General features: G+C 58.6%; 1 protein-coding gene across 3 annotated transcripts in view; it reads left to right on the top strand.

The window, feature by feature from the left end:
* The window catches only part of ZFPM1 (zinc finger protein, FOG family member 1), a 72,189-nt gene extending 50,560 nt beyond the window's left edge, over window positions 1-21,629 (top strand). The window contains exons 4-10 of one of the 3 annotated variants that reach the window (XM_070397728.1): window positions 4,034-4,167; window positions 13,389-13,491; window positions 15,269-15,478; window positions 18,662-18,892; window positions 19,145-19,240; window positions 19,333-19,479; window positions 19,617-21,629. In XM_070397728.1, coding sequence (XP_070253829.1) covers window positions 4,034-4,167; window positions 13,389-13,491; window positions 15,269-15,478; window positions 18,662-18,892; window positions 19,145-19,240; window positions 19,333-19,479; window positions 19,617-21,406 — 2,711 coding nt within the window. In that variant the 3' untranslated portion in view covers window positions 21,407-21,629. Of the gene's footprint in view, window positions 1-4,033; window positions 4,168-13,388; window positions 13,492-15,268; window positions 15,479-18,658; window positions 18,893-19,144; window positions 19,241-19,332; window positions 19,480-19,616 lie in introns of all 3 variants that reach the window. The other 2 variants (XM_070397727.1, XM_070397729.1) reach the window with 2 other exon arrangements.
* The last annotated feature ends 3,575 nt before the right edge of the window (window positions 21,630-25,204 follow it).

Genomic DNA, 25,204 nt, shown 5'->3' with positions numbered 1-25,204 from the left:
GAGGCTGTTTAAAAATAACTGCATCTTCCTGCCTGTCACTCTCCCTGTCAGCTGTCACCCCTAGCTCCGCATCCCCACCCCTGAGCCCCTCGCCCTCGCTAATTTCTGCTTCCACTCATTCTCAGCCTTGAACTGAGCCCTCATGAGATACCCAGTCTGCCAGGAGTAAGTGGTCCTACCCACCCCCACTTCTCTGATGCAATTTTAGTTCTGGTTGGGAAAGGGTCTCTGCTAGGTGCTAGCTGGGCTTTGACACTTGCTTGACCCCGTTTGCCATGGGAGTGTTTGGGCAGGAACTGGAAGCTGGAAATAGGTTATCTGATCAGACAGGTGATGAACATCACTAGGGTCACCATGGACAGCTGCACAGGCTGTACTCTGCACAAGAGTCCTGGGTAAGCTGGGGCTTAAATCCAGCCATGTTCCCCTCACCAAGCCGGGCACCTGCCAAGGCCCTGCATCCACCCACAGGGGGGCGCCTGAAATGGCTTCCCCTGGACCAGGGAGGTGGGTTGTCATATGACCATTGCCAATCCCCAGCCCAAGTCCCTTCGTCCCCCGGCCTCTCCACCTTTCCCAGGCCTTGACCAGCCCCCAGCAAGCCCTGGCTGGTGGGTTCTGTCCCCAGGCCTGCAGAACAGCCGCCTTTATCAGGAGCCAGCCCTCTCTGGCAATGCATGATACCCAGGAGATGGAACCGCTGCCGTGGAGAGCCGCTCTTATCTGGGAGACTCGGCCCGCCAGCCGTGGGGCTCCGATTAGGGAGCATGGCCGTTTGCCTGTGGGTGCCTGTGTGGGCAGGTGGGGGGCAAGCCAGAGCCAAGGCTCCAGAAAGGGATCATGGGTCCCCACAGGTAGGACAAGCAGGGGCAGACTGGGAGGTCTGGGGCTGCCCCACTCTTTCTGTTGCTCAGGGAGTGACCTGAGCCAGCTGCCTTCCTCCCACTCCGTGTCCCCATGTCTTGGCCCACACATGGGAAGACTGAGTTGAATTCTGATTCCTCCTCCCACGGGAAGGTGGGCACCAGCCCCAGATTGGAAGGTGTTGTCTCCTCATGGGGTTCCAACAAGGCCAGGAATGACTCCTACCAACATTCTGCACACAGAAAAGAAAATATGTGAAAACAGGGAGTCATGGCCACTGTGCCTGTCCTGTCTATGGCCCCAGCAGGAGAACTAGTGCCCAGAGGAGCAAGTGGGCAACCCTGTTAAGAGGTCCAAGTGTGGGCCAACCCCTGTGGGGCTTATTGCGTATCTGGTTGTCAGGATAGGGGTAAGCCATTGCACTAGGATTCTGGATGCTTCTCTCTGGATCCCACTGCCCTAAGTGGGCAGTGCACAGACTCAGCCCATGGTTGGCTCCCTACGGACAAACGCATGGATGGACAAATGAGTGCCCAGTGAGCTCATCTCTAGACCGCCTCTTCATTCCCCCATCTCTCCCTCACTCACCCACCCAGGCATCCTAGGTGGGTTGGCAGAAGGCTCAGACCCTTGTGGGAAGGCCACAAAGTGACAGAGCCACCCACTGCCCCCCCTCATTGCGGGGCAGATAAAGGGGCGCCGGCCTCCTCGGCCTCGCCCTGGTCTCCTGCCACCTTATCTGCCCTGGGGAAGACAAGGACCCAGTTAGAACGTTTTAGCCAGGCCTCCTGGCATATTTACACGTTATCTCTGCCATTAGGCCGGCAGTTATCTGATAATCGGGCCCATTAAGGCCACAGCCTGCCCAATCGGGGCTCCAGGAAGTGGGGCCGCCACAGCAGCGCTTGCTCGGGGACCAGGCCAGGCCACGTGAGGCCTTCGTGGACCCAGGCAGCCTGTATGGCACCTGAGGCCTAAGGTGGCCTGGCCTTCTGAGCAGAGGTTGTGCAGCCTAGGGAGGCGAGGCTGCCATCTGAGGGCATGGCCACCACCATCCCCTTGTCCGATGAGGACACTGAGGCAGGGACAGGGGTAAATGCAGGTGTGATTCTCCCAGGGCAGAATTTGTACAGCTGATAAATTTGTACAACCTTGGTGGCTTAAAACATCAGAAATTTATTCTCTCACAGTTCTGGAGCCAGAAATCCCAAATCCACGTGTTAACAGGGCCTCGCTCCCTCTAGAGCAGCGGTTCTCAACCTGTGGGTCGCGACCCCTTTGGGGGTCAAACGACCCTTTCACAGGGGTCGCCTAAGACCATCCTGCATATCAGATATTTACATTACGATTCATAACAGTAGCAAAATTACAGTTATGAAGTAGCAACGAAAATAATTTTATGGTTGGGGGTCACAACATGAGGAACTGTATTTAAAGGGCCAGAAGGTTGAGAACCACTGCTATAGAGGCTCCAGGAGAGGGTCCTTCTTGCTTCTCCCAGCTCCTGGGGCCCAGGCGCAGCTTCCTCCTGGCCACATCACTCCATCTCTGCCTGTCTTCACACTGTCTTTTTCCTCGAGTCTCTCTTCTGTGTCTTTTTCCTGTGTCTCTTATAAGAACACTAGAGACCTGATGCACAAAATTCATGCAAGAGTAGACCTTCCTTCCCCCAGCTGCCGGCACCGGCTTCACTCCGCCACCGGGGACCCAGCCTTCCCTCCAGCCACTGGCAGGCACCCGGGTCCCACCCTCGCAGCCCCGCCTTTGTCTGGAAGGACGTCCAGTCTAAGTAGCATATTATGCTTTGATTATTATAGATTCTTCATTGATTTAGGGCCCATTGGATGATCCATAATAGTCTCATCTTGAGATCCTAACTTGATTATATCTACAAAGACCCTTTTTCTAAGTAGGGCACAATCACAGGTTCCGGTGGAAATATCTCTTGGGGGCCACCATTCATTCTACCACACAGGGCATATGGAACGTGTGGCAAGCCTGGGCTGAACCTGGGAGCCTGAGTGTAGACCCTGTCCAAATCCAAGTTCCCACCCCGTGTTAATGACCACTGTAGGGCCTCACAGCTGAGGTCCATCTGTCTGTGGAAACGTAATGGAATCCTGGCTCTACAGTGGATGCCACTCCTCTAGCCATGCTATGGAGTCATGGCCAACACCACACAAGCTGGCAGAGCCCAGAGAGGGTGGCCCTTCTCATGGCACAGGGAACCTCAGGCCCCTGGGAGCCTTACAGCCTCAGCTAGGAGACAGGCCATGAGAGAGGCCATGGCTAGCCAAGGACCTCAGCAAGAGTCAGGGTCCAGATTTTCCAGAGAGTGCACGATGGTGTGGGAGCAGCACATTCTGGGGTCACCTCTCATCATCAGGGAGTAAATGGAACTGATCTCAGCACCACCCAGGTGCAGATTCTGGCTTTGCTGAGGCCCTGGCTGTGTGCCTCCGATGCCCGACCAGGCACTGTGCTAAACATGCTAGGTGGATTAACTCATTCAATCCTCGTACCACCCAAGGAGGTAGGAAGTATTGGGATCCCATCTTATAGATGAAGAAACCAAGACCCAGCATTTCCACAGCTGCCCTCACAAGCCAGCTGTGCAGATTCGGGGATTCAGCCCATGGGAAGGGGCTGGGAGGACAGTGCGATGGGATGGCAGTGGGTCTCATCATCATCATCCTCTGCTCTGTGCCCAATCCCGGTGTAGACAGCAGGGGTGGCTTGGCTCCATGCATGCATCCTGGGTGCATTGCCCATGCCACCCTGGGCTGCATGAGGGTCACAGATGTTCCTGATACAGTGGCTCTAGTTCCAAGGCCACACATGTCCCTGACAGAGCAGCCGTACACCCCAAGCAATGCACCTGCCTGCTCAAATCCAGCTGAAGGCACCCCTCATTGTCCTCTCTCTGCAGCCCATTGTCTCCAGGAAAGGTCTTGCCACAGGGGCTGGCCGGGCCCCTGAAGCAGGCACCAGCCAACATCCCTGTAACTCAGGCCTAGCCCACAGGGCAGTACTCCCTCCTCTGCCCTGCAGCCCCCTGACTGCTTCTGGGGGGCTGAGGCCGCAGAGGTAGGCTGGACCTGGGCAGGCAGCAGGGCTGGGCGGTCACCATGGCTGGCGCTCCTCACACCTCTGATGTCTCTCCCCACAGACGAGCTGGAGCAGGTCCTGCAAGATGGGCAGAGGTGTGTGCGGGCTCGACGCAGCCTTGCTGAGGGCCTATCCTGGGGCCCATTCCACGGGAGCATCCAGAGCAGAGCCTCATCCCCCAGGCAGGCAGAACCGGTAAGGAGCCCCAACCACGGTTAGCCCACCCTCTGGCCACAGGGCAGCAGCCAGGGAACCATCCCACTCAGAGCACAGGCCCCTTAGACCCCCTGAGCCAGTCCGGGAGCTCCCACCACTTCATGTGAAATACATCAGAAGATGTGGGTGTTGGGGCCAGGAGGGCTTCCTGGAGAGTTCAGAGACCAGAGCCCCCAAGGAACCTTGGGTGATACAGGGAGGGCTTCCTGAAGGAAGGGTTTTTAAGGGTCCCTTCATGGATGAGTAGAAGGTGGTGAGGCAGAGAAGGAGAAGGGCTTTCAAGAGGAGGAAGCAACAAGGAGCCAAGTGGTAGGGCTGGACCCTGTGTGTGGCCGTGTGGCTGGGAGGAAGTCAGGGACCTCACCCCCTGCCCAGGACTTTATGGGCAGGGGCCCTCCTGGTGGTAAGCCAAGTGGTCTTCTGGGCACTTGGGGACAACTGCAGCAGGAAGCAAGAGATTCATTCTGGTTTTGTCCCTGTGGGTCCTTCTGAGGACAAGGAGAGGGCACCTGTGGTGCCTGAGTGTCACAGCACCTCTTCAGCTCTTGCTAATCTCCCTCTTTAACTAAGAATCCCCGCCTGGGCAGCACCCTCCCCCTAGATGAGAAAAGCACCAGGATAGCTGGGCAGGGCAAAGGAGAAGTGATCCACAAGTGCCTACCTCAGGGCACTAGAGCCAGCAGCCCTGCAGCAGGGATGATCCTCTTGTTCTCTGGCCCCAAGCAAGGAGGAAAGGGCGGAAACTCCAGGATGGATTTCGGCTTTGTGGAAGGGGCCTGATTCGGCTCCACAGTGGGATGGGGCCTATGGTGTTTTGAGCAGTCTCTGGAGGCAATGAGCTTCCTGTCACTGGAGGCATTCAAGCAGCAGTTGACTCTTCAGAGGTTAGACTGCTGGGAGGCAGTTAATAGTTGGAAGGAGGAGGAGGTGGGCTGGGAGCTCTGTGGCTCTGGTCTCTGAACTCTGAAAGTGTAAAGAATACCTATGAGCAGTGACAGGACTAAGGCAGGATGGCTGAGGGCTTGGGGTCTCAGCATGTTCTGAGTGGAGTCTGCACCCATCTCCTGTGCTCTCTCCTGGGGATTATCAGCCCCTTCCAAGGTGGACAGGTGTGTGTTCCAAACTCTCTGCCCACACAGTGCTGTGTGCCCATGCTTACACACAACACCTCCTTTCCTCCCCCTCCCACCCTGTGAGGCAGGACTGCTGCCCCTGTTCTACAGATGAGGAAACAGGTGAAGTGACTTGCCGAAGCTATCCAGATCAAACAGCAGAGGGAGAATTGGAACCAGTGTCTGCCCAACCCCAGGGACCCCTGCAGGCTCCATAAGGACAGGGCTGAGGAGTCCGGAGACACGGCCCTCCCCTCCCACCTGCAGCTCCTCTCTGGAAGTTTTGTCCTCCTGGGGCCTGGGGCACAGGTCAGCCTGGGGAGACTTGGCACGAGGCTGGAAGCGCTCTCCAGGCAGAGATAATGTCCGAGGGGAGTGAGGGTGCGAGCACCGGGCGAAGCCAGCAACCTTTGAGGCTCTTGCGGAGGAGCCCAGGGAGGAAGGAGCCTCGCCTGCTCTTCCCTGCAGCTTTATCTCCCGCAGAATTAAATCCCTGATTAACCCTTATCTCCCCAGGAGGCGCTATCTCTGCCTTGGCGCCGAGTGTCCAGACGCAACGTACAAGATGATTGATTTCTTAAAGATACGCGAGCCTTTCTGATACTTCATTTATTGTCTAAATATTTTTGCTAACGTTTCAGTGGGCCCCTTATCGAGCTCAGCTGATGGGTCCCAGTTCTCTCCTCCAAGCACCTCCTGCCCCAAATCATCCTATCAGCCGCCTGGCGGTATTCACTCTTTCAAGAGGGAGGAGGGGGAGGGGCGCCGAAGGGGTGTATTGGCCCTTTCCTGCTGGGGGTGCAGGCTGGAGAGGGGACAGGGTGGCCGGACTCTGGGAGTGGGAGCTTTAGGAAGGACACCGAGGGCACAGAGCCTGGCGGCGGATTAAGAGTTGGTTCTGGCACCAACCTGCTGTGTTAACTCAGGCAGGTCCTTCCCTGATCCAGCAGCAGTTTCCACTGTTGAAAACCAGGGCTTGGAGGCCCAGCCAGCTCTAAAATTTGCAGTCAGTACAAGAGAAATGTTCAGGATGGATGGTGGATGGATGGGTGGATGAGTGGATGGTGGATGGGTAGATAAATGCATGACAGATAGATGGATGGGTGGATAAATGAATGAATGGGCAAATGAATGAACAAACTTTCACCCCCAGCTTGGTCCACACTTGCTTGGCCCCTCTGTGTCCAGGGCTCACCCACTTTAGCCATAAGACCATCACAACAGCAGTGAGACCGGGGAGGGACCCCATGGCGGCCAAGCAGGGCAACAGGTTCACTGGGGAAAGACCCTGCCTGAGAGGTTGAAGTGGGACCCCCTGGGCCCTGACCTACCATGTGGCCCCAGGTGTCTTTGCCCCGGATCAGTGTAGAGGGTGGGCCTCCTTGGTCCTTCACCTGGAGATGGAGGTGGAGGTGGGGCTGGGGCCCTTGGCTCTGAGCAGCTTTCCATGCAGGAAGCCTCGAAGGCTGGCATCAGGGGTCACTGCCATGGCAGAGCCAAACCTCACGACAGGGCAAGCTCTGGCCAGAAGCCTCGGGGAAGGGCGGGTGGTGCTGAGGCAGGGTGCCTGGGTACACTCCTGGTGATGCCCCTCTCTCCCTCTTTGGTTCCCATTTACATTTGTTTGTAATAGGGAAGAATGCCCCCTGCCCATCACTGCACTGCTTTCCCCTGACGTCTGGGACACCCAACCTGGGTGTGGGGTGCTGTGAGTTCTTTACCCAGGAGGGAAGGCACTGCAAGCTGCCCTGCATCCTGCTTAGTGCACCTGCTGAAATGTTTCCCAGCATTCCACGTCAGGGCGGCTTCTTCCCCACGCGCCAGGTGCTGCTGGCTGCAGCTGTCCAGCCTCCATGTTCCCACCTGGACATGTTGTGACACACCCTGACAGCAGGCGGTTCCGACCCACTAAGATCTGGGCACAGCAAGGCAGCACCGGAGCTGGCCTGCCAGCTATGCCTGCCCACGTCCCAGCCCCACCACTGCCTCCTTACTTGCCAGCCCGTGGGTCTGTCCATGCTCCCGTTGCTCCCAGGGACCTCTTCCAGCCATCGCAGCCCATTGTCCTCTGCTCAGTATACCCAGCAGCCCAGGGGACCTCACAGGAAATGCCCTGTGGCTCTGCTGCTCCCTTCCCCTTCCCACATTACTGAAGGGTAGCCTCGCCAGACCCGGGGTGCCAACAGGTCACTAGGACTATGATGGTCAGGCCCTGGACGAGAGCTTTACCCTGGCACTGTTAACTCACCTTGGCCATGAGGGAGTTCAGAGAGGACCCCAGAATGTAAGAGTTTCCCGTGGCTGCTGAACAAAGTGCCACAACCTGGTGTCTTAAGCAGAATTATATTCTCTCCTAGTTCTGAGGCCAGGGGGTGGCAGGGCTGGTTTCTTCTGGGGTCTCGGAGGAAGGATGCATTCCAGGCCTCTCCTCAGCTTCTGGTGGCTGCTGGTGGTCCTTGGGGTTCCTTGGCTTGGAGATGTGTCAGTCCCACCTCTGCCTCTTCTTCTCTCCCTGTCATTGGATTTAAGACCCACGTGGATAATCCAGGATGATTTCACCTGGCTTTCCTTAATTTAATCACATCTGCCAAGACCCTTTTTCCAAACAAGGTCACATTTGGGCTCTGGGTGGACATATCTTTGGGGGCCACATCCAGCCGGCTTCACAGAGCCAGCAGTCAGCAGAGCGAGGGCCCAGCCAGGTTGGCCCCTGGCTCTGCATAGGACAGCCCCGAGGGGATGCTCAGGCCTGGGCTTGGCTGGAACACCAGGGTAGGGAAGAGGGCATTGTAAGGTGTCCTGGAGACAAGCTCCAGACAGGAGACCTGCTGCTGGCTTTCCTAGGTCCCTGGCACCCTTCCTCTCCATGCCTCAGCTTCCCTACCTGCAGTTATGGGAGCTGGGAAAGTGCCACAGGGTCTGGGAGGTGCTGTCGGCAAGAAGGGGCTCCAGCTACAGAGTCAACCCAGACTGGCCTGCAGGGGATCCAGGAGGAGGACTCAGCTGGTGTCAAAGACCCGGGACCCCTCCCACCACAGCAGAAAGACTATTGTCCCCTCCCCTATCGTCTGCCTCCTCCAAGTCCCATTCCCACTGATGCCCACACAGTGCTCCTCCTCACCCCTCCAGGCCTCACCCCCCTGTCCTGGCTACAGCTGCCCATACCCAGCTCCTGCCCCACCAGGCCTCAGCCCTTCTCAGCCTTGTCCTATTTCTCCAGCACTTTCCCTTCCAGCCTCCACAGCTTCTTTCTTGCTGGCCTTTCCACTCCAGCATCCTGCCAAGACATCAGGGACTGCATGTTCTGTTCATGGTGCCCCTGCACCTGGCACAACGCATGCCCTCATTCATTCGGGACTATTTGCCGAATGAATGAATGAATGAATGAAAAAGCTGCAGTGATTCAATGGAGATCATGCATAACTGGGTTATAATCCTATGTGCAGAAGCCACCACCACCACCACCACCCCTCCCATGGCCTTGGGCGCCATTAACCTCTGTGGGCCTTAGTCTCCTCTCCTGTGAAATGGGTTCTTCACAGGGTCTGGGGAGACAAAGGGGCCTGAGGACTGAAAGGCCATTGCCTCTGGCAAGGTGAGCTGGGGACGTGGGCGGGGCTTCTCAGAATGGGCTGAAGGACTGAGGACTGAAGTTGGGGGGGCCCAGTCAGAGCCCACCCTGGCCTGCCCCAGTTCTGCCCTCTCAGGAACCTGCCTGTGGTAACCTGGGGGAGGGCCAGTGGCCCCGCTGACCTTCTGCAGGGCTGTCTGCTCCCTGTGCCAGGCCACCCTCCCCCAGAACAGGGCCCCCACCTCACCCTCCATGCGGCTTCATGAGAAGCACTGCGAGGTTTGGGAACAGCCTCAGATAAAGTTGTCACAGCGGATGCGGCGGAGATAGGGTTTCTGATGGTTATCGGTGGGCACAGAATCCAGACACTGACCTCTTTGTTGGGGAAACAAGGAGTGTTCTCAGATGCACCCAGAGAATTTAAAGTGGCCGCCCGTTATCCTGGGGCTGGGTGGGGCCGCCCTGGAGCCAGGAGGGAGGAACAGGGGCAACCCTGTGGGGCTGTAGGCAGGGCAGGCAGGGCTTCTCGCTGGCTCCTGACGGGGCTGAGAGCGAGCTAGACCCACACTGGGCACCCAGCCTGGGGCACCCATGGAGGAAAAACAGCTGGTGGTACACACGACTCTGTTAGTTTTGGCTGGAGGGCCAGGGGAAGTTGTGAATAGTCCCCTCCAAGCTTGCTCCCCCTGCCCACAAGGCAAGGCAGGCTAGGAAGGAGGCCTGTCTCTGCCCAGCGCCTTCATCACCAGAGAAAAGGGCTTCTGTTCCGAGGCTGCTCGAATTGGGGAGAATATAGTAGGGAAAAAGGAAAGAAAATAAAGGGGCAGCCCCATGTTATGTCAGCCCCTCCACAGGGGGAGTGGACTGAAATTTGCCCCTCACCCGGGGCTCAGCGTGCTCCTGGGGGCAGGGAGGTGGCCTTCAGGCTGCAGCCAGCAGACATGGGGGTCCAGTTGCCTGGCACAGGGCTAGGGACTGGCTCAGGGCTGGATGGGGGATGGGATAAGGGCAGGTTGGGCAAGGCCATGCTACACTCTCCAAGAGCCAGGGGTCCCTGCACCCCTCGGAGCCAAGTGCCACTCAGGTGGTTGTGCCCCACCCTTTTCCAGCCTTCCCCATTTAAGTGGGGGACCAGCCCACCTTGGTGTTAAGGGCTGAGGGAATGTAGGGGTGAAAGTCAGTCATAAAGTTCTGGATCTCCTGACCCATCTCCTCCTGGGAATCAGGTGTAGGGTCTGGGACAGAGCCCCCGTTAGGCCCCTGCATTCCCTCCCTCCTCACTTGCCCTCACAGATAGGGGCTGTCACCCAGCCCAGCCAGGGCAGCCACCAAGCGCAGGTGCTCAGTACCCACTGGGACACAGAGATGGGCTGCTCTGGGCAGAAGGCACAAAGCTGGCCGGGGACATGGCGCCACTGCCGTCCGTCCGTCAGCTTAGAACGTACATGGAAAATTAGGGGTTCTGCAGCGTCAGCAAAGCTGAGCGCGGGGGTTTTTATCATGCTGCGAACACGCGCTCCTGAGAGTGATAAGCATTAAACCGACCGGGAGGCTGTCAGTCTCAGTGTGAGGGTTTAGAAATATTGGGACGAATAATTAGATTTCATATCGTTACCGCAGCACCCATCAGAGGATCAGGCAGATTAATTTTTTTTCACCCTCCTCTACTCATTAATATTCATTAGAGACTCAAGGAGACCCAGCCTCTGCCTTGCTGCTGGTTCACCCACCGCTGTGCCAGCACCCCCCATTCATTCTACTTTGCCCTAGGCCTGACCCCCTGCTCTAGCCCCAGTAGCCGTCCCAGCCAGCAGGGACCCCTAGCTGGCACCCAGCTCCCACCCCTGCTCTGCAGTGTCAGAATCACCAGGTGTCAAAAGGCGGGAGCTGCCTGCCACCAGCCTGCCTGAAAGCAGGCTCGTTGGTGGAGATGCCCACCCCAAGTTGACATTTAGCAATTGCTGGCCCGGTGCCCCAGTGGACACCAGGCTCCTGGCCCCAGAGGCACAGCTCCTACTTGGTGTGTCCTATTGGCCAAAAGGAATGCAAAAGCAAGGGTGTTGGTGGTAGGGGCTTGTTTGCCATGTGCTGGTCACATACCAGACAGGTACTGTTCCAAAGGAGGGCTTCACACAGATTGCTTCTTCCCAATGCCCTAGGGCCGTGGTGGGCAAACTCATTAGTCAACAGAGCCAAATATCAACAGTACAATGATTGAAATTTCTTTTGAGAGCCACATTTTTTAAACTTAAACTATATAGGTAGGTACATTGTTATTAACTTAATTAGGGTACTGCTAAGGCTAGGAAGAGCCACACTCAAGGGGCCAAAGAGCCGCATGTGGCTCGAGAGCCGCAGTTTGCCGACCATGGCCGTAGGGGAAACTGAGTCACAGAGTCATGAATGAGGCATGCTCTGCAGGCAGGTGGCAGGGCAAGGATGGGTCCAGAGTGAGCAAGCAGACTCAGGCCACAGTTCCGATCAGGAGGAGCATCACCCATTTGCAGAGAGATGCCAAGACCCAGGGCAGGCTTCGAGGTACTGGGACAGGTGGAGCTCTCCCTGACCTGTTCTCTGCTCACCTGTTCCATGACCAGGGTGCTCCGACCTGGCTGGGAGTTCTTACCGGGAGTGCCCGGCACACCGGCCTGATCTCACAGGGTCCCTGAGTCTGCCACAGGGTGGGGACAAGATGCAGAGGCAGTCAAAGGGGCGATGCCCTGCCCAAGGTCACAGTGGGAAGGTCAAGCCTGGACTGGATCCCAATGCCCAGCTCTGGAGTCCCTGTGGTCCCCACAGCCAAAGCCCAGGAGAGTGGCGTGGGCTCAGACCTGGCGTGGAGGTGTCTGGAATCCATCAGAGGACATCCCACACACCATGTCCTGCCCTGGGCATCCAACCATGGCAGCATCCCCACCAACTGCCATGGGTCTGCACCCCATCATTTAGGTGGTAGCATTTTCAGGTGACAGCAAGTGACACTGATTCTTTAAAGGTCCTGATGCTCAGACCTTTCTAAGTAAAAGGCATTTATTTGCATAAAACAAAAAGTGCCCAAATGTTGACGTGTGACATAACTTTCCATATGGGACTCAGTTGCTAAGCTTAGGGACCTCCAGGAAGAGGATCCCAGAACCGGGGTCCAGTGCTGGGGCTGAGGCCCAAGAGACAGCAGCGGTCACACCCACTTCTTTTTTTTTTAAAACATATATTCTATTGATTTTTTACAGAGAGGAAGGGAGAGGGAGAATTTGAAACATCGATGAGAGAGAAACATCGATCAGCTGCCTCCTGCACATCTCCTACTGGGGATGTGCCGCAACCAAGGTACATGCCCTTGACCGGAATCAAACCTGGGACCTTTCAGTCCGCTGGCTGACACTCTATCCACTGAGCCAAACCGGTTAGAGCTCACCCCCACTTCTTCAGGCAAAAAGGGCCACGGTTCTGCCCTGCCCACCAGCCAGCCATGGGTCTGCACCCCAACCCCATGTGTAACCAAGAGCTGGGCCACAGAGTGGGGCTGCAGGCGGCCGATCCCCGGCCAGCCGTTTCCAGGCACAGGCTGCATTGGGACAGGGGACACGTGTTTCCTCTGCTTAGCTGGGCTCCGGAAATCAGGCCACCCCCTCCGAAGCCCCGCGGACAGCAGCCTTGAGAGCCTAATCCAGAACTCTTTCCTTCCGGATACTGCAAAAGCCAGCTTGCAGACCCTGCCGGGAGGGAGAACACTGCTGGGCAAGAGGCTGGCGTGACCTGTCCCTCCCCTCCCCCTTCCTTAAGCCTCACTTTCCTCCCTGTGAGACGGGAGGACACGGCCTGCTCTCCAGGCTGGCCCAAGGCTGGGTGGGCAAGGGGCTGTTCTCGGGAGCCATGTGGAGGGGGCCAGGGACTGAGCCAGGCTCAGCATAGGGACATTGTACTACTTGGGGACCTCAGTGAGTGGCTGGGCCCAGGAAGGTGTTCTTTGAGTGTCTGCCATGTTCTGGCCCCAGGATGGTCTGAACAAAAGTGGGCCTACCCTGCCCTGCAATGGGTAGGGAGCCCCACTGTCTGGGAGGATACGGAAGCCCCTTTCCTGGGGGCCTGCCATCTCCTCAGGACCAATCTCTGCCTCTCCCCATCGAGGCCCTGGGGCCCATGTGGGAGGAGCCTATGCCTGGTGCAACCCCATGCACCCCGTGGATTTCATGAAAACCCAGCAGCCTGCTAAGGTGGGGGTGGGGGTGGTAAGGAGAGAACACAGGTCTGTGTGTGAATTCCCTCTGTCACTGGCTGGCTGTGTGACCTTGGATATGTTGCTTGATCTCTCTGGACCTCAGTTTCCAAGAGAACCCAGCTCCTGAGCTCTGAAAGGTGCCACTAGCACAGCATTTGACAGGGAACAGGCCCACAGCCTTGTCCAGCCATCCTACCAGGTGGTCTCTTGGGCTTCCCCGCATGTGCCCCGTGGAGAACCCCTAGCTGGGCTCTTCCCATTCTCTGTCCTTGCTGACCCCCTCCTTTCTGCCCCCCAGAGCCCGGCCCTGACCCTGCTGCTGGAGGACGAAGCCTGCTGGCTGAGGACACTGCCCCGGGCCCTGACGGAGGCTGAGGCCAATGTGGAGATCCACAGGAAGGGTTGGTATCTGGCGCTTCCCTCTCTGCCTTCCGGAAGGTGGAGGTCCTCTCCCAGGGCCGGCTCTTAAAGGGAAACCAGCCTGCTCTGGGCCGGGCCAAGGGACTGGCCAACACACCCCTAGCACCCGATTAATGCCCACCTGGGGTCGCACAGATGTCTGCCCTGGAATGGGGGAGCAGGGTCAGGAAGCCAGGACCGCTCTCAGGGCCTCGGGGAAACCTCCAGGGCAGCAGAAGAGCCCAGGCCAGGGAGGCCAGGGACCCAGCAACAGGTGCCAACCGGACCTGCCTGTGCATTTTGGCCACTCCTGCCTCCCTGCACCTTCTGGAGGGAGGGTCCCTGGAGGCAGAGCCTGGGTGAGGAGGGGGAACAAGATGGGGGTCCTTGCCCCCCTCACCTTCTCAATTCAGAGTCCAGGCCAGGCAGATGCAGGGGCTACCATCTCCATCACCACAGCCCTGCTGCCCTGAGTGGTCTTATTCCTGAGGAAGGTGTGGCATGGCTTCCAGTGTGTGAGGGTCAAGGTGGTGTGGACCCTGCCCCCCCCCCCCCCCATTACAGATGAGGCTCAGGCCCCAGGGGAGGATGTGGAGACATCTTCGTGATTTCTACAGACAGGAGGGCTGTTTGCCATGTGACCAGCCAGGAGGGCTGTGCACCTACTGACCACAGGAAACATACCTCATTCCCCATTTTGCTAAAATGTTCTGGGGGGTGTCACCCTCACCACCACGTCCTGAGCACACAACACATTTGGCTGAACACCCAGTGGAGGCAGAGCTCCATCCTGAGGGTGGCTTTTATTTGATTTCCAGACAGAGCCAAAGGCCACTGGAGATAAGCAACAGTCCTATGACCAGCTCCTCGGCCCAGCCCCTACCCACCTGGGGGCTGCCAGGGCCTGGCAGGGGTACAGAACGGATGCTGGGCTCAGCATCTGGGGACCTGGGCTTTCCATCCTGCCCTGCAGTCAACCATGCACCTGGTCCCAACACTTCACCCTCTGTACCTCAGTTTCCCCATCCACAGCGGGGAGGGAACCCTGGCCCCTCCTCCCCACCAAGGGGTACTCTAAGGTCCCAGAAAGCAGCTAGAGAGGGCTGGGTCTTGGCAGTGAGTACTCAGCCATGAGATTATACACCCAGCCAAGACGTGGGTCAGTTAGCACTACTTGGCCCACCCTTCTTCCTAGCCTGGTCAGCAGGGCTCTGGCCACCTGTGTCTGTCCAGGCAGGACAAGGGTCCTTGCAGCTAGTAGCCTTGTGCTGGACACTGGAGGTGGATTATTGGGCAGCTCGCCAGGGTCCTGTTGGATAAGGCTGCCCCCTGCAGGCCACCTTGAGAACAGTGCACCAGCAGAGTTGAATGGAGCAGGCTTGCCAGTCCAGGGCCTGGCCCAGTGGCTACCAGGCACTCTGCCACCTGTCCTCCATGCCACCCCTCTCCTGGAAAACAGAGAAGCTCTGCTGGAACCCTCAATTTCACTCAATGGGTTCAGCTCAGGGCAAGAAAGCCCAAGGAGGGCTAGGGTAGGCCTCAGGGACCACCCAGCTGCCCCACAGATGCAGGACGACTTGTGGAAACCAACCAGCCACAGCTGTGCACCAGGCCTGGTCACTCTCTAACTGTGGCCTTGGCTCCATCCCCCATCCTGGGCTTCAAAACTCTGGTCTCTAAGATGAGGTGCTCGAGAAGATAAGAGGGGAGTCTTTGCAGAGCTGCTGTGGTGGGCCTGGAGCTGCTGGTCCTCCCATCACCGTGCCCTTACCCCTGCAGATGGAGCCCTCTGGTGCAGGCTCACCAAGCCAGTGCCAGCAGGGGGACTGCTGAGCGTGCTCCTCGCAGCCGAGCCCCACAGCACCCCCAACCACCCTGTGAAGAAGGAGCCTGCAGAGCCCGAATGCCTGGCTCCCTCACACACTGACATCCAGCTCCTGCCCCAGCAAGCCGGCATGGCATCCATCCTGGCCACAGCAGTCATCAACAGTGAGTACCACCCTCGGGCCACCCAGGTGCAGTGTGAGGACCAGCACAGTCCCCAGGCGCAGGGCTGCAGGTGGTACTGAGGAGCTCAAGATCTACAAGATCTGTGACCGCTGGATCGGAGCAGAGGAAGAAGTGTGCTGCAGGAGACACGCACGGGGAACTTGAAAGAGGGGTTCCAGGAGCGGGAGGGGCTCCAGGCTGCAGCCAGCTCATGAGAGCAACAAGGTTGGCTCATGAATAGTGATGGGGCAGCCCTGAGCAGGCTGCAGGGAGGCAGGGCAGCAGCGTGCAACTAGCTAGGGCACAGAGGCAGCAGGGTCCCCAGGGCCCGGGTCATACACTGGAAAGATCCAGTAAACAAGCACAAACCTGAGCCCATGCCTCCCTCTTTGGAGCACAGCAGGTTTCTGTTTCTCAGCCTCTGCTGGCATGTGGGCCACCCCTGGCCCTGCCCACTAAACACTGGTACTGCCCCCTTCTCAGCACACACTAAGCCTCCGAGAGTTGTTGTGAGAGTTAAGTGGGATTCACACATTCCACAAATACTTGTTTAATATCCACACTGAACCAAGCAGTGGAGGCACCAGGATCGCCGAGGCAGGGCGCTGGCCAAGCCTGAAAGGACCAATACACCAGAGAGGTGACCTTACTTGGAGGTGGTGGCAGCAGTGGAGGGTACGTCCCAGGAAAGAAAGCAATGACATGGTCAGACAGTAGCAGGGCTACTTTGTTGGGTGCCTGGGAAAGTTGCTCAGACATGAGAGCAGTCAGGTTTGGACCTGCATACCGGGAAAGAGCAGCTGAGTGGTCACCCACCAAGGCCCAGGAGGTGGTCACTGTGGTTGGAGCCAGGCAGTGCAGCAAGCGCAAACTGGTCAAATCTGAGGGTGGTTCTAGGCAAGAATGGGATTTCTTCTCAGAGCAAGGAGACCGCCCTAGAGGCTTTAAACAGCAAAGGGTGTGATCCAATCTGGTTTTAAAATCACCCTGGCTGCTGGGTGGTAACTGTGGGGTTGCAAAATTGTAAGAGGAAGCTTTTTGAGCAAGTCAAAGGTCATTTGATGCAAGTGGATGCAGCTAAGGCATAGCCTGATGGGACACCGGAGCCCACAGGGACCAGCCAGCTACAGTTGGGTGGGTGAGGAGGCGGCAGCAATCAGGAGGCCAGGAACTTCTGTGTGGCTGGCTCGGTGGATGTTGGTCTGCACCGTTGCTGGCGGGAGAGTCAGTGAGGAGAGCTCTGCTGAGTACCCTGACCTCTAGGTGGCTGGGAAACGTGTGCTGGGGCTCAGGGCACAGTCAGAGCTCCACAAGCTCCCTGCGGAGCCCTGGGGCAGGATGAGACTCCCAGGGAGAGACAGGGCCTGTGGACACTAGAGTTGGGGGGGGGGGGGCGGCGTCTGCCGAGGGAGGTGGTATCTGCTGTGTCCAATTGTTTTTGTTGTTTTTTTAATTATTGATTTTAAGAGAGAGGAAGGGGGAGAATCGATTTATTGTTCCACTTATTTATGCACTCATTGGTTGATTTTTGTATGTGCCCTGACCAGGGATTGAACCCACAACACTGGCTTATGGCTCTAACCAACAGAGCTGGCCAGGGCCCCAGTTTAATTCTTGAGACTCCACCACTCTGGGAAGTTTCTCACCTGTTAAGTGGGGATAATGGCAATACCAGCTCGAGGTGTTTGTGCAAGTGACTTGGGCTGTGCCCACCCAGGACTTGACCATTGGTCAGCCCACCTGTGGTCAGTCCTGGGTCGCTGTGGCTTGAGCTGGCCTCCAACGCTCTGACCCCTCTCTTGACTCTGAGGCCTGCAGCACAGTCCCCAGCATTGACCTTGCAAATACATTTTTTAAAAAACATTGGTGGCCTCAGGTTCCCATTTCAGGTCAAGGCCTCAGCTGATACAGAACAGAGCTGCCTTGAGCCCCCAAATAAAAGGGAACTTGAAAAGCAGAGTAAACACAGTAGGAAGGGAACAGAACCAGAAAAACTACAAGTAGGGGGCACGAGGGTGGCCACCTCGCCCAGACAGGTACTAAATTCCTGAAGAGAAGTGGAGAAAATGGGAAACCTGGCAGCCTCCTGGGTGGAGGAGGAGCCCCTGTGCAATAGTTATGGACCCAGGACAGACATCGGAGAAGCCAGGCTGAGAAACACATCCTAACCTGCAGAAGTAGAAACCAGATGATAAGGAACCCCAGGGCCCTTCATCCCTCCTCTAAATCAAGGTGCAGAACAAGCCCTCCCCTGACCATCTTCAGCCAAGAGGCAGCTGGCCACAGAGCAGGGGCAGACAAACAGAACATTCCTTTAAATTCTGCTATAAAAACACACTGAGAACCAGAGAACGGGTGAAGCAGCCATCAGAAAAATCTTCACCTGCTGGAAAAATCAGCCCTGCGATCCAAACTCCTATAAACTGAAAAATTAAAGGCAGCTTATTTGTCGTAAATTTGGTGGATTCAACTGTGACCATTCAGTCAGTACCTGATGTGGAACCATCCACCTGTATGGGGGGTAACACAGGGACAGAAAGGGCTCTTCTTCCTTGCAGCTCCTGGCTTCACCTCCTGCCCACCCCTACCCCAGAAGCCACCCAGAGCCATGTTCAACTCTCATCCTGGTGCCTGAGTGCAGGGGATTCGTGCACCTGGTCCCTGTGTGCCTGGCCACTCACACACCTGTTCACATGCACACACCTGTTTCATCCTCCACAAGCACCAGGGTCCACACCATCCCTCACAGCCCCCTTACCAGCACAAATGCACCGGCACACGCTTGCCCACCTTCCTCACCTGTACATGGTCACCCCCACTGAATAACTGACACAACCACGTCCTGGACCCGTCTCACTCCTGCAGGTGTCCACTAGCATGCTCATGCTCCTCCCATGAACACCCCATGAGGCCACAGCATCTCCTTATGGGGCTCACTGTTGGAAGGCAGCCTGGAGGGCATCCTGGAAACCCATAGAGAGGGCACCCCGGGTTATAAAAGGACAGATAAGAAAGGGCAGCTGTGATGGGAGGAGGAAGACCAGGTCACAAACCTACTGCTTAAAGCAGGAAGACGCCAGAGGCAGCCAGGGCAGAGCCCTCACGTTGCAGAGTCCACTGCCTGGCCCTGGGTAGCTTCCGGAATGTCCCCTCAGGCTTCACCCACCTCTTGCCCCACAGAAGATGTCTTCCCCTGCAAGGACTGTGGCATCTGGTACCGCAGTGAGCGGAACCTGCAAGCTCACCTCCTGTACTACTGTGCCAGCCGCCAGAGTGCCGGCTCCCCTGCCACAGCCGCCGCTGACGAGAAGCCCAAGGAGCCATACCCCAACGAGCGTGTCTGCCCCTTCCCTCAGTGCCGCAAAAGCTGCCCCAGTGCCAGCTCCCTGGAGATCCACATGCGCAGCCACAGCGGTGAGGCTCCACACCCCCTCAGGACCCCCGCCTGCTTGCTGATAGCGTGCCCACTGCGCCCAGGCGACAGATGCGCCTGTGTGGTCCTCCCACCATACCACACAGCCTCCCACAGCTCCCAGGGCATGAGGCCCATCTGTGGCTGTCTGGATGGTCAGCGCGGGGCTGGGCCCGGGCCGGGGTCCTGGGAGGCTTGAAGAGCCCTCCACACACAGCCCATGTCACGGCCCCTCACTGGGCCCTGTGTTCCAGGCGAGCGCCCCTTCGTGTGTCTCATCTGCCTGTCGGCCTTCACCACCAAGGCCAACTGCGAGCGGCACCTCAAGGTGCACACAGACACACAGAGCGGTAAGCAGGCTGGGAAGGGGTCAGGAGGCGGGTCAGGGGGTGTCTGTGGAGCCCACTGGCTCCAGGGCCCTGACACCACAGACCATCTGCAGGTGTCTGCCACAGCTGTGGCTTCATCTCCACCACAAGGGACATCCTCTACAGCCACCTGGTAACCAACCACATGGTCTGCCAGCCAGGCTCCAAGGCTGAGATCTACTCGCCAGGGGTTGGGCACCCCTCGGCCAAGCTCCCCCCAGGTGAGCCCCAGGGGCCCCCTCTGAGGGCTGGGAGGGGGCTAGTCCATGAGACATGAGAGGGTCAATTCGGTCTTGGCCCTCGACCACCTCTGCCCAGCCCAGCCCAGCTCTCCCTTCCCACCCTGCCCCTTCCTCAGGTCTGGCCCAGGCAGGTCCTGCTCCAGCCCTGAAGTGTGGCCCTTGGGGTCTCCCTGCAGACAGTCTACCCGGCTTCCAGCAGCTCACTGCCCTGCACGGGCCCCTGGCCTCCTCCGACCTGGGCCTGGGGTCCACCTCATCACCAGGACTGGACAGGAAAGCCCTGGGCGAGGCCACCAATGGAGAGGCCAGAACGGCCCCCCAGAACGGGGGCAGCAGCGAGCCCCCAGCAGCGCCCAGGAGCATCAAGGTGGAGGCAGCCGAGGAGCCCGAGGCGGAGCCAGGGCCCCCAGCCCCTTCGTCGAGGACGCCCTCACCATCCAGCTCCGCTCCCGCCCGGGTCAAGGCTGAGCTGCCCAGCCCCACACCCGGCTCCAGCCCAGGCCCCGGTGCGCTCTTCCTGCCACAATTCCCCGCCGCGCCCCCAGCCTCAGAGATCCTGGCCAAGATGTCCGAGCTGGTGCACAGCAGGCTGCAGGTGGGGGTGGGCGCGGGGGCGCCGGCCGGCCTACTCGCGGGGGCCCCCAAAGGCGCTACGTGCTTTGAGTGCGATATCACCTTCAACAACGTCAGCAACTTCTACGTGCACAAGCGCCTCTACTGCTCTGGCCGCCGCGCGCCCGACGAGGTGGCCCCCGCCCGCAGGCCCAAGGCGCCCCCCACCCCTGTGCGCGCGCTCCCTGCCCCGCCGCCCGCTGAACCCGACACGCCAAGTTCGTCGCCAGGCCCGGGGGCGCGCGAGGACCCGGCAGGGGGCGCGACCACGCCCGACGCAGAGACCGGCGGCGGCGGCCGGGGCAGTGAGGGCAGCCCGAGCCCAGGCAGCGGGGCGGACGAGGACGACGACCCCCGACGGACGCTGTGCGAGGCCTGCAACATCCGCTTCAGCCGCCATGAGACCTACATGGTGCACAAGCGCTACTACTGCGCCTCGCGCCACGACCCGCCACCGCGACGGCCCGCGCCCGCCGCGCCCCCGGGAACCCCTGGCATCCCCGCACCCGCGCTGCCGCCCATGCGCACGCGCAGGCGCCGGAAGCTCTACGAGCGGCAGGCGGCCAGCCCCGCCCCGGCAGCCCCAGGCCCCGCCCCGCCCGCGCCAGCCCCGGCTCCCGAGCCTTCCGCTTCGCCCTCGCCGCGGCCCGGAAGCGGAAACGGGCCGGACCCAGCGGAGGGCCCCATCGACCTGAGCAAAAAGCCGCGGCGCCAGGCGGCCGCCGCTCCCGTGCCCGGCCCCACGTCCGTGCTGCCCGCGCTGGCCGACTACCACGAGTGCACGGCCTGCCGCGTGAGCTTCCACAGCCTCGAGGCCTACCTGGCGCACAAGAAGTTCTCGTGTCCCGCCGCGCCGCGGCGCCCGCGCGCCCCCGAGGACCCCGCCGTCGTGTGCCCCTACTGCCCCCCGAACGGCCTGGTTCACGGGGACCTCGTCGAGCACTTGCGCCTGGCGCACGGCCTGCTGCTGGGCAAGCCCCTGACTGGCCCGGGCCCCGGCACAGAGGCCCGGACGCCCTCCCCCGCTGCCCCCCGCGATGGCCTGAACGGTCAGGAGCCACCCACCGGCCCTCCAGACGACAGTCCCCGGCCCGGCCCGCCCTCAGCCCCGCCGACGCCTCCTTCCCACTCGGACAAGGGCGTCCAGACCCCCAGTAAGGGGACGCCGGCCTCCCTGCCCAACGGCAACCACAGGTACTGCCGCCTGTGCAACATCAAGTTCAGCAGCCTGTCCACCTTCATCGCCCACAAGAAGTATTACTGTTCCTCGCACGCCGCCGAGCACGTGAAGTGACCGGCGGCCACACTACAAGCTGGAAACCGCTTCACACGCCCGCTGCTCTCCGGGAGCCAGGGCCTGCGGGCCTGCCGCTCATAGAGACGGAATCACCCGCAGGTCCCAGGTGTTGGAGCCTCTGGCTCCTGGGGAACGCACCAAGCACAGGCCTCAGCAGAGGGGACTGCAGGTGGCAGCACCCGCCTGGATCCTTGGCACTTAATAAAGAAGTTCAGTTTGATGAGTGGAGTGATGAAGCAGCCTAGTTCTCTGCGCAGAGGGCCCCGCAGGGTGGGGCGCACGCTGGCCAGCACCTTAGGCACTCTGTGAACCAAGCACCCAGAGGCCCACCACACCACGCCCGGCATTCACACAGGCCTCTGCAGTCTGGCGTGACCAGGCCCCCTGCCAGAGTCACACGCTAGTGGTCCTGAGAGCTGGACCGAGCTCCAGGTCAGTCTGATGCAACCACACACACAGAATTGCTGCCCTGCCAGTTCTGTACCCACTTGGGGCACAGGGAGAACTGGAACTTCTAGGCCCACTGCTGCCCCATCCCCTTCCCCACAGGATCCAACCAGAAGCTCTGCTTTGGCCACCAGACACCAAAAATAAAGGGCTTAATCCTACCCAGCTGATAGTCTTCCCACCCCGCTTGGTTCCAGGGACCTGGATGTCACCCATCTGGTCACAGGCCACCAAGGTTCGAGGGATGGGCATCTTGGGGAGGATGAGGCCCTGTTGTTACCAACGCTGGTGGGAGAGAAGGGGCAGTCAATAGGCACCAAAGAAGAAGGTGGACAGGGGAGAGGACACCATGACCCCTGGATCAGGGGGACCAAATCCTGAACTAGGTGTAGCACAGCACCTGTGGCAGCTGCAGTGGGGGTGAGGAACAGGGGTACCCCACCCTCAGTCTGTTCTGGTTCGGTGGGGGTTGCTTGTGCCATGGCTGGACTGGACGATATTAGGCCAACCCCAGTAGAGTGTAGTCATGCCCTTGCCGTTTGGCAACAGGGTAACTGGGCCACCCTCCAGCCTGGTGTCCCTGCTAGAAAACACACCATTGCTTGAAGTAGCAAACACAGTTTCACTCAGCAGCCTACAGTGGATAAATGTAAACTCTGACCTTGGACCTTTCTCCATCTTCCTAACACCCACCCAGACTCACTCTCCAGGCCCAAGGCAAATTTCCCTCCCACCCAGCCCCACAGAAGTGACAGGCTAACATAACAAGCTTGTGTTTGGACAAGAACAGTCTCCATGGCATCATCCGCAGGCAAGAACCAAACACACACCTCCTGCTTGCTCCAAGCTGGTCCTGAGTACCAGGGCTTGACCAGACAGGATCACTTGGCCAGGGCCACCGGACAGTCAGGATTCCCATACCGTTAGGGGCCTGGGCTCCAGGAAAGGGTTGGGGGAGTGTCCCATGGGAGCCAAGCTGTCTTTCTTATAGAGGCCTGTCCTCTAAAAGATCAACCTGGCCTCAGCCCTCCTGGGGTGGGGTGGAAGAGGCACACAGACCCTTGGCCCTGCTCCTCCTTTGCATTGTTCTGCATTAATTTGCAAGGAAAGTTCAGGAAGCTCTGTCTCTGAGCTAGATCACCGAATGAAGGGAGACCCTCTGATATCCTCACACTGTTCTCAAAAAATTAAACCTAGCAGTGGATTTTACTGTGCATAAATTTTAAAATAAAAATTTTAAAAAGATGCTGGAGAACATCAGGGATATGGCTTCTTACAAGCAATAGATGCTCAACAGGAGAAAGAAATGCAACACAGACTCATCAGATGGGGGGGACCATTGTCCAGCATATTTACCCCTCCTCAAGAGCCACACCCCCATCCCTACACAAAGTGACCACAGGAGGGCAGATGTGAATGGAAGACAGTGCCATACAGAAAATAGCCTGTTTCCATACCTGTAAATGTACGTGGGGGTGTGCTCAATGGTTGTGCAGCCCCTTCTGAGAGAGTTCAGTAGTCAGAGCCAACCTGAACTGCTGGCCTTGTCACCAGGGGAGTCCTGGGCTCTGTAGCCTACTGCCCTCACCCAGGCCTGGAGAGGTGGCTCAGCTTGGATGTTCTAGGGCAGCACCACACAACTCATTAAGGGCCCTACAACTGGGTCCCTTGCCCCTTCACTATTCACCGTCCGCCCCCCCCCCCCCCGCCCTGCCCCGCCCCCAGGGTAGGGCTAAATACCCTCCTGCCCCCTTCCTTCTGAGACCCTGGGTTTCCCACACCAGACTCCATCAGCAGACACTGCCTCCTCAAGCCCCCCACCCAGCAACTCCACCACCTACACCAGAAGCTGCCACCACCACCTGCTGCGGCCACTGTCCCAGAGTCCTGTGATGGTACTAAATGACCAGTCCACACCCAGATCATTGCCATCCACAGCGCTGCTCACCCACACGCCCCCGGGACAGCCTAGCTCCAGGAATCGCTGCCGGTGAACATTCCTGGCACCAGGGGTCAGCAGCAACTCATTTATGTGGGCCAGCAAGCCAGGATCAAAGCCTGCTTTCCTAGCACGCTGCAGACTGGCCAAGCCTTCAGGTCCTTTGTCTCCTGAGGACACAGAAGGAGGGGATGGGAGGGGGCAAGGAGGGATGGAAGGTGGCCCATCACACCCAGGAAGGGGCCTCAGGAGGACATGGAGATGGACGACCTTACAGAGCTTGGAAGTGAGTCAATTTCCACAGAAAGGGAAGGAGCAGCAAAAATCACCAGCCAGGGCAAGAGGGGCCCAGACTGGGGTCAGCCTTGGATGAAGGGAACATAGAGAAGCCAGGGGGCTCCCAGGCAGAGTCCCAGCAGGTGCCTGGTGGTAATCAAACTGCTTCCACACACCCGAGGTAAGGCCTGTCCTGTCACTGTTCTTAATGGAAGGGACAGCCGGCTCAGGGGGATGCAACTTGCTGCCACAGCCCCCGCCCCATGAGGACTGCTGGGAGCACTGAAACAAAGTGCACACCTGGCCCAGACTGCCCTGCACATGGCCACCCCCTGGCTGCAACTGGGGTCCCCTCTGTGCCAGGGCCCCAGCCTGGCTCAGAGACCTGCCCTCACCAGGACTCTCAATGGTGATAGCTTAGAATAGCAGGGTTTGCCTGCATGTCCTTCCTGCCTTGGCAAAGCAGGCCTGTCTCCCTTTGCCTAACAGCCACCTCACCGACAGGGACAACTTAGAAGAAAGGTTCTCTGAATACAGTTGGTCCCAGGTCCCAAGAGCCCTCTTCTCCCCATGGCTGCATATGCATCCCCTGAACTAGTGAGGAGTCCACATTCCAGCACCTCCCCTAGCGGCTGAAACAGGTCGGGCCTGAGAACCTGCGTTTAATCAGCTCCCAGCAGATTCTTCACCAACAAGTTTGAGAAATACCCACACAACAGGAGCACAGACTCTTAGCACCTTTCTACCGAGTACAGATGGAGGGATAGGAGGTTCCCCTGCTGAGGAATGCTTGTCAGCTGGGGCAGGGACAAGTAGGAAGGGGACTGGATCTTGCAACCTGGCAGGGATGACTAGACCACTGTTTCCCCTTCACAGAGTCTGTGGTTGACCACCCCAGTGTCCTGGACACTCGTCCTGATAGCTTTCTGTCCTTCATCCATGACACAGAAAGCCTTTGAGCCCTGGCCCTGCTAAGCCTGGATGACACCAGTGCCCAGAATAGCCAGGGGTAACCAGCCCCAAACATGGAAAGACACCCTGTGTGTATAGAGTGTTGCCGCCCTTCCCATCCCAGAACACAAACTCCAAAGGAAACAACCACAGTCCTCCCAGCCACGGAGCACCTCTCCTAG

The sequence above is a fragment of the Myotis yumanensis genome, unplaced genomic scaffold (genome assembly GCF_028538775.1).
Source record: "Myotis yumanensis isolate MYYU_CA2020_CCGP unplaced genomic scaffold, mMyoYum1.0.hap1 SCAF_18, whole genome shotgun sequence".
NCBI classification, from domain to species: Eukaryota; Metazoa; Chordata; class Mammalia; order Chiroptera; family Vespertilionidae; genus Myotis; species Myotis yumanensis.
The sequence above is the reverse complement of the archived record's forward strand: the minus strand, read 5'-3'. Positions and strand labels throughout refer to the sequence as shown.